The sequence below is a fragment of the Acomys russatus genome, chromosome 9, assembly GCF_903995435.1.
Source record: "Acomys russatus chromosome 9, mAcoRus1.1, whole genome shotgun sequence".
Classification (NCBI taxonomy): domain Eukaryota; kingdom Metazoa; phylum Chordata; class Mammalia; order Rodentia; family Muridae; genus Acomys; species Acomys russatus.
In genome coordinates, this window is record NC_067145.1 from 33,487,763 (window position 1) to 33,497,284 (window position 9,522).

General features: G+C 40.1%; 1 protein-coding gene across 1 annotated transcript; it reads left to right on the forward strand.

The window, feature by feature from the left end:
• Window positions 1-4,113: 4,113 nt before the first annotated feature.
• Window positions 4,114-7,936, forward strand: LOC127193852 (zinc finger protein 431-like; the record flags this gene model as incomplete). The annotated part of the gene is made up of 3 exons (XM_051151106.1): window positions 4,114-4,500; window positions 4,672-4,732; window positions 6,814-7,936. Coding segments are annotated over exons 1-3 (1,218 nt in total), but the record flags the coding sequence as incomplete, so codon positions are not given.
• Between the last annotated feature and the right edge of the window lie 1,586 nt (window positions 7,937-9,522).

The following is a 9,522-nucleotide window of genomic DNA, read 5'->3' on the forward strand; positions in this document are numbered from 1 at the left end:
TTCATGCCATACAGAGAATCGCATCTAATAATAATTCATAGGGATTCTTTGCCAACAAGAAGCATTGTCTATGCCTAGACATTCATGACTCAGCCAGTCTCCGAGCTATTCCCATGTAGAGGGACTAGCAATATACGTTATCTGCTTGTTCTGCAGTTTAAATTCTTCACATCCTGATTGTACCCCCCTCCCTCATGCCCTCCTGATCCCCCCTCCTTCCTTCATCCCCTTTCCCTCCCTCCCCTAGTCCTCAGAAAGGGGAGCCCTCCTCCCCTAACATCTGACCTCAGCTTATCAAGTCTCATCTGTACTACCTGTAACCTCTTCCTCTGTAGCCTAGGAAGGCCACCCTGCCAGGGGGAAATGATCAAAGTTCAGTGGCCAGAGTCCATATCTGAAGTAGTCCCTACTCTCCACATTGTGGGACCCACAAGGAGACTGTGCTGCTACTACATCTGAGCAAAGGGTCTAGGTCCACATCAGATCTCAGCATTTCAGAGCCTAGAGTCATCTGAGGGAGCCTCAGTTGGGAGCATGACCCCACAAGACTGGCTGGTTGCTGTGTCTGTGAGAGATTGCGTTGGCTCATGGTTGAGGTGGGAAGGCTCTTCCACAGAGGATGGCAGTATCCCTAAGCAAGTGGGCCTGGGCTGGATAAGAAAGCTGGCTGAGCATGAGACAGGGACCAAGCAAGAGAGCAATCCAGAGCAATGTGTATCCATGATGTTTGCCTTCATTTTCTAAGATGAATTTCTGGACTAAGCTCTCAAAATGATAGACTGTGAATCTGACAGAACCTCAAAAAACCAGTTCTTTCCCTGAGATGCTTTTGCTTAGAGGATTTAATTGTAGCAACAGAGAAGCAAGTTAGAACAACAGCAACAAACTGGTATGCAAAAAGTGATTTTGCTGCCTGACAGAACCAGGGAATGTTCTCTTTTGGAGGAATGTGGAAAACGTAAGGACTTGAGGTGCCAAAAGGCATAGAGAGCTGAACACAGAGCTCAATCAGTTGTTCTTGTGGCACCTGGAAGACCAGAGTGTTGAGAGGAGTGCAGACAGAGGAAGTTGAAGTCAAAGGATTTCAATGGAAAATAGAATCTGTGAAAATTTTAGCTACAGGTCATTTATGTGACATTTTGGCCCCAAATCTTTGTTTTTCTCCCCATGCCCTTGAGGAACTGAGTAAGGCAGAATTAAAAATAATGAGCTGATTTCTTAGATGGAAAATGAATCTGTTGGATAGTTACTACTCGTGACTCATTCAGGACTATGGTAAAAACAAACAAACAAGGGCTGGAGAGATGGCTCAGAGGTTAAGAGCACTGGCTGCTCTTCCAAAGGTCCTGAGTTCAATTCCCAGCAACCACATGGTGGCTCATAACCATCTACAATGACATTTAGTGCCCTCTTCTGGTGTGCAAGTGTACATGCAGGCAGAGTACTGTATGCATAATAAATAAATAAATCTTAAAGAAGCAAACAAACAAAAAACCAAAACCAAAACAAAACAGCAAATGGGATAAAAAAGAAATGCCAAGTCTGTGGTTCACAGAGAAAACCCGCAGTGGGTAGTTTCAGATGGCAGTCAAGTGCTGAAACAGGCATGAATTCAACTTCAAGGAGATTATTGTCATTAAAGAAAGGGCCCTTGCTCTGGATTGGAAGCCCAACACTCCCTGCTGCTGAGCCTTCAGTTAAAGGAAGGAGTAGGCAAAGTGACTCCTAGTCCCAGCAAGCAACTGCACACAAAACAAGACTAGATACATTTTCTTTCTTTCTTTTTTTATTTTTTATTTATTTATTTTTTTTTCTTTTTTGAGACAGGGTCTCTCTGTGTAGCCTTAGCTGTCCTGGACTCACTTTGTAGACCAGGCTGGCCTCAAACTCACAGATATCTGCCTGCCTCTGCCTCCCAAGTGCTGGGATTAAAGGTGTATGTCACCACGGCCGGCAACTAATCTAATGGGTTTTTGTTTTTTGTTTTGTTTTTTGATTTTTGATTTTTTGAAGACAGCGTTTCTCCGTATCCCTGGCTGTCCTCACAGTAGGTATGTAGACCAGGTAGGCCTCAAACTTAGAGATTCACCTGACTCTGGCTTTTGAGTGCTGAGATTAAGTGTGGGTCAGCATGGCCTTTTTTGTTTTTATATGATTGGCTGATGGGCCTGAAATGTAGGTTTTTGTATATGTCAAGCATATGCTATTTGGGCTGAGCTTCATACACATTGTGACTTTTGAAATTTGGCAGAGGATGGCATATATTCATGATATTAATATCTTCTGAGTTATTAGATTGTGGGTGCATAACATTCTTTCTAGCTGTTGTGTTTTGAACTTATGTTGAAATGAATATGAGTACTGTATTTTCCAGTGTATAAGATGACTTTTGGCCCCTCCCCCAAAAAATCCGTGCCAAAGTGGGGGTTGTCTTTTATGCCAGGTACTTACCTGCAGTTTGCTTCCCCTTCCTTCATATGTCTGGTGCATATAGTGGGGATGCTGCGGCTGATTCCCTGCTCTGTGCAGGGAGTATGAAGCAGGGAGGAGCAAGCTGCACACATCTTCCTGTACCTCGAGGAGGAGAACGGGAGCACTGTTCCATTTGACTCAGAGGGCTGAGCATCTTCAGGTTGAGTGTGGAGCACGCGTTAAAGGGACAGTGTAGGCTGGCATTGGCTGTCTGCTAGCATTTAATAAATGCCTGGCTGTGCCCTGCTTACAAATAGACACATGTCCAGTCTGCTGCACAGGGTGTGCGTTGGAAGGCGGCTAGTCTTATACAGTGAGTATATTCCAAACTATATATTAACTGGAAAAGTTGGGGGTTGTCTTGTATGCCTAGTTGTCTTATATGCCAGAAAATACGGTATTTTGCCTATATGCATGAATATGCACTTCATGTGTGCCTGGTCCTCACAATAGTCAGAAGATGGACTCAGAACTCCTGAACATCAAATAATGGATATTTGTGACACCCTCATCTAAATATTGGAAGTTGAGCCCACTAATTTCCAGGACTAGCACGCCTTTAATCCCAGCACTTAGAAGGCAGAGGCAGGTGGATCACTGTGAGTTCAAGGCCAACCTGGTCTACAAATTGAGTCTGGGACACCAAGTTGACACAGAGAAACCCTGTCTCAAAAAAAAAAAAAACAATAAATAAATAAAAAACAAATCTACCCCAATGTTTATGTGTATCTTTATATGTGTGAGAGAGAATGTCTTCCATGTGTGTACAGGTGACACACCAGAAGAGAGGATGTCAGATGCCTGAATCTGGAGCAGCAGGTAGTTATGAGCCTCCCAACTTGGCTTGGGTGTTGGTATCTGAACTCAAGTCAACCCCAAGAAGAATACTTCCTGAGTGACCTGCCCAGGCCATATAATACTTTTTATGCAATAAAGAAAAAGTCTTTCAAAAAATTAATGAGAAAACCCTAAATAAAGAAAGAAGTAAATAAAGTATTCCTGGAAACCCGATGCATCAGTGTTAAGATGGGTATGGACCAGGCGGGGTGGCACACACCTGTAATCACAGGACTCGGGGCAGTTACAAACGTACATTGTTAATATTTTCTTTTTTTTTTTTTTTTTTTGGTTTTTTGAGACAAGGTTTCTCTGTGTAGTCTTGGCTGTCCTGGACTCGCTTTGTAGACCAGGCTGGCCTCGAACTCACAGCGATCCGCCTGCCTCTGCCTCCCGAGTGCTGGGATTAAAGGCGTGCGCCACCACGCCCGGCTCATTGTTAATATTTTCATCTGTACATTTGTAACTGTTTAAACACGTATACAGTTTAAACTGAGGCACCTCAGATTTCTGGAAGATGAAGTGAACTGGAGTGAATGTATGATTCTTTTTAGGAACTTCCATCTTTGTGGATTGTTTGGTTGAATTTTGAAGGGAAGAAAGGATTTTAATATGCACCTCTGGGTGTCCTAGAACTCACTGCATAGACCAGGCTGTCTTCCAACTCAATGAGATACTTCTGCCTCTGTTTCCTAAGTGCTTATATTAAAGGCATGGGTCAATACACCCAGCTTGTTCATTTTTTTTAAGTTAGTAATTGTTCATTCAATTTCTCTGTACTCAGTACTGTTAATCTGTTTCTCTCTCTCTCTCTCTCTCTCTCTCTCTCTCTCTCTCTCTCTCTCTCTCTCTCTCTCTCTCTCTCTCGATTGGCATTTCCCTTGCAAGGCTATATTCTATTTAGAGGGTACAGAAATTTCCTCCTAAGATGACACTAGAACGTCTGTGTCAGGAAATAAGTAGGGGGAGCACCGGAATTATATGAATATATTGTCAGTGAAGCAGACATTTACAGTGTTGTCAGTATCATACTTTCTGTTGAACACATGTATGTGATATTTTAGGATGCAGTGACCTATGATGATGTGCATGTGAACTTTACTCGGGAAGAGTGGGCTTTGCTGGCTCCTTCCCAGAAGACTCTCTACAAAGATGTGATGCTGGAGACCTACAGGAACCTCACTGTTGTAGGTAAGACTGTGAATTTTCTTTCCCTTTTTAAAATAAGATTGATACTCTTCTGTAATTTCAATTGAGAATGAGGTAAATAAATCAGGAATGGCTCTAAGGTTCACTGAAGATAGTAACTTAAATTTTGCCTAATTTCCAATAATATATCAAATTTCTGGTACTGTATTTTAGGCTATAATTGGGAAGACCACAGTATTGAAGATCAATGCCAAAGTTCTAGACGACAAGAAAGGTAACTGTCATGTACAAGCTGACACAAATATGTCTCTGAAGAAATTCTGATGTGCCCTGGAAATTTTAAGGAAAAATAACTTTAAGTGTATTGATGGTATTAAATTCTTACAAACCATGTGCCTCAATGTCAGGAATCTGATTTGTGTTTGCAAGGAATTCATTAAAGAAAGAAGTCATGGAAACAATGCCTTAGCAGTTACCACCATTTGAATCAAGCCTCATTAGAGCCACACTGTAGAGCTACCAGGCTGTTTAGTCTTATACCACTCAGATACTGCAAAAGGTATAAACATTGAGTAAGTGATAAGTACATCTCCAAAACCTTCTAATAAGCAAACAGTACATAGTAAAGCTGGTGTTACTCATATGCTTGTGGTACTGGGGCTAAGCTTAGTGAGTTTATGAGAGCTAAAAAGGTTATATCGTGGCAGTGCTGGAATTTTGGTTTCTTAAAAAAAAAAATATTACAGGAATATGTACTTGTTTTAATCTCAGGTGCAGGATATGGGGTTACTTCAGATTGTCCATACCACCTGACTATGATTTACCTTGTGCTCTGCAATTATGTGATGGTTAGAATTCTGGGGAGGTCTAGAATTCCAGGGTGGGTTGTTGTTGATTGTTGGTTGGTTGCTGTTGGTTATGGTATGTTAAGTAGTCATGTGCAAAGAAGAAGCAACAAGAAGAAGAAATTAGATGTCCTGATTGTAAAGATCAAGCATGCATCAAAGACCTGGATGCCCCTCATCATCAGGAAACACTCCAACAATAATGTTGCCCTTTCTTTATTAAAGATTTATTTATTTATTTATTTATTTTATTAATTTATTCTGGTTACATCTCAATGTTTATCCCATCCCTTGTATCCTCCCATTCTTCCCTCCCTCCCATTTTCCCATTATTCCCCTCCCCTATGACTGTTCCTGAGGGGGATTACCTCCCCCTGTATATGCTCATAGGGTATCAAGTCTCTTCTTGGCAATATTTATTTATTTATTAAGTATCAGTGTTTTGCCTGCATGTGCACCCGCACCCGAGAAGAGTGTACCAGATCTCATTATAGATGCTTGCTATTTGAACTCAGGACCTTTGGAAGAGCAGGCAGTGCTCTTAACCTCTGAGTCATCGCTCCAGCTCTCTCCCCCTTTCTTTTCTATCCCTTTTTCCTCTCCTGTCTAGTGTTAGGGAGTTATAAGGGTAGAGAAGGTAGAAGAAAGAAGAACCCACAAAACAGCAAACACCAGCTCCAAGGTTGTTGTGGAGAATCCTTAATCCATATACCACATATCTATACGGAACAAAAAGTCAAGCTGTGTGAATACAATGTGGAAACCTTTCATTTGTTATTCTTCCTTTCATACATATACCACCTGTCAAAATAGATGCAAGCCATGTATGCATAAGGGATACTGGAAGAAGCAAAGTACCCCCCTCTGTCACAGGACAATTAGAAGCTATGTCTCCAGTTAGAGTAGATTTGCTGGATGTGGTGCAAGGTTATAATTAGTTGGTTTTCCTACTTCATTGGGAATGCATCAACAAACTCACACTGCAGAAAATAACTATGATTAATAGGAATGTGGAAATTCTTCTGTTTGTCCTGGTTCATTTTGCAAATGTAGCATGACTCACACTATAGGAAAATATATGAATGGAATCAATGTGGTAAATGTCTGAGTTCTTCTAGTGCTCTTCAAAAATCTGAAAAACTCAAATAGCAAAAGCATGCTATGAATGTGAGCCATGTAATAAATGCTCACAGGTGTTTTCAAAGATGAAAAACAACCTGTAATTTAGGGGAGCACCATGAATATAAATGAGGTGATAAGCCTTAAGATCTGATTCTTTTTTACAATTAGATCAAATTGTGAAATTAATTCAAACAGATAAAAAGAGTTATCAGTGGGGGGGGAGGAATGGGAGGATACAAGGGATGGGATAAACATTGAGATGTAACAAGAATAAATTAATAAAAATAAATAAATAAATAAATAAATAAATAAATAAATAAAAAAAAAAAAAAGAGTTATCAGTGTAATGAGTGTGGGAAAGCTCTCACATGTGCAATTATCTTCACAGGCATGAAAGAAGGCATACTGGAGAGAAACCCTCTGAATATCATCAATGTGTTCAAGCCCTTGCACATCCCAGTCATCTTCAAAAGCATGAAATAATTAATATCCTAGAGAAAACTTACAAATGTAATCAATGTAGTAAAGCCTTTTCACAACACAGTAGTCTCCGAATACATAAAAGAACACATACTAGAGAGAAACGCTATGAATGTGATCAATGCGGGAAAGCCTTTGCACATCACAGTCATCTTCAAATACATAGAAGAACACATACTGGAGAGAAACCCTACAAGTGTAATCAATGTGGTAAAGCCTTTTCACAACACAGTCATCTCCGAAGGCATAAAAGAACACATACTGGAGAAAAACCTTATGAATGTGATCAATGTGGTAAAGCCTTCACACGTCACAGTCATCTTCAAATGCATGAAAGAAATCATACCAGAGAGAAACCCTATAAATGTAATCAATGTGGTAAGGCCTTTTCACAACACAATAGTCTCCTAATACATAAAAGAACACATAGTAGAGAGAAACCCTATGGATGTAAGCAATGTGGGAAAGCCTTTGCTCTTTACAGTAATCTTCAAAGACATGAAAGAATTCATACTGGAGAGAAACCCTATGAATGTAATCAGTGTGGGAAAGCCTTTGCAGGTCACAGTAATCTTCAAAGACATGAAAGAATTCATACTGGAGATAAACCCTACGAATGTGATCAATGTGGGAAAGCCTTTGCATGTCATAGTCATCTTCAAATACATAAAAGAACACACACTGGAGAGAAACCCTATGAGTGTAAGCAATGTGATAAGGCCTTTTCACAACACAGTAGTCTCCTAATACATAAAAGAACACATACTGGAGAGAAACCTTATGAATGTAAGCAATGTGGTAAAGCCTTTGCACTTTATGGTAATCTTCAAAGACATGAAAGAATTCATACTGGAGAGAAACCCTATGAATGTAAGCAATGTGGGAAAGCCTTTGCAGGTCACAGTAATCTTCGAAGACATGAAAGAATTCATACTGGAGAGAAACCCTATGAATGTAATCAATGTGGGAAAGCCTTTGCATGTCACAGTCATCAAATACATAAAAAAACACACACTGGAGAGAAACCCTGTGAATGTTGTTGAAATTATTTTTATAAAGAAGTGTTTGTTGAGCCGGGCGTGGTGGCACACGCCTTTAATCCCAGCACTTGGGAGGCAGAGGCAGGCGGATTGCTGTGAGTTCGAGGCCAGCCTGGTCTACAAAGTGAGTCCAGGATGGCCAAGGCTACACAGAGAAACCCTGTCTCGAAAAACCAAAAAACAAAACAAAACAAAACAAAATAACAAAAAAGAAGTGTTTGTTTCTCTTAGTTTTCTCTCTTAACCCAGCTAACACACAAATAATTGAGACTCTTTTATAATACAAGGCTTCACAATCCAACCTTGAGCAGTTTAAGTCTGTTCTTTAACCCTCTATGTTATTTTGCCTTACTCCCAGCAAACATCCCAGGGATACTTGCACTTTGTAGCTTTCCTCGGCTCCAGCTCCTTCCTCCTGATCCTTTTTGGACCTCTACCCGTGGCTGAATCCCCTGCTTCATCTCCTAGCTTCCCTGTCCCCTGGCTGGCAGGAAGTTCAGACCTATCCTCTCTCCTGCTCGTCGATTGGCTGTAAGCTGATTTATTGACATATCAGGGGGACAAGTGGGGAGCAGAGTTTCTATAACATTTAGACAGTAAATTCTCAGAACAAAGCTTGTAACTAGACATAGTGTGGTGTGTGTGTACAGAAATCAGCATTAAAACTACACAATAACCTTGGGCCTACAGACTATAAGCAATGTGGTAAAGCCTTTATATGTCACAGTAGTCTCCTAATACATAAAAGAACACATTCTGGAGAGGAAACCCTACAGATGTAATCAACATAATAAAGCCTTTTTACAACAGTTATTTTAGAATACATAAAAGAGCAAACAACTAGAGAGAGGCCCTATGAATGTGATCAATATGGTGAAGACTTTGCGTGTCACAATAATCTCCTAATATGTAAAACAAAACAATGAATGGATGTAAGCAACATGGTAAAGCCTGTGCATGTAGCATTCTAAATCATGGAGAAAGTTATACTGAAGAGAAGCCCTATAAATGTAGTCAGTGTGGTAAAGTTTTGCATTTCATGATGTCTTTATAGAAGAGTAAAATCTTTAGTGTGTAATTAATCTATTAAAGCCTTTACATATCAGCGTAGTCCTTGAGGAACTGAAAGAACTAAAACAATCTAAAGGATTTGGTAAGATCTTTACCCAGCACACATTAAGTTACACAAGATTATTTATTCTGGAGAAAAAAAAAAATCTGACCGATGTCAACAATCTGCCCAAGTGTAACGACGTCCCTCTTCGTTTTGTTCACACTGCAAACCCATGTTGACAAAAGAACTATGAATTTATGAGCATATACAGGGGGAGGAGGTCCCCCTCAGGCACAGTCATAGGGGAGGAGTAAGGGGAAAATGGGAGTGAAGAATGGGAGGATACAAGGGATGGGATAACCATTGAGATGTAACAAGAATAAATTAATTAAAATAAATAAATAAGAAAAAAATAAAATGTGAATATCATAAAAAAAAAACTGAATTTAAGTGAAGTAATCCTTCTAGATCCCACCGTTTTCTTCAATTACATGAAATAATTCATCCAGGTGTACATTTCTGT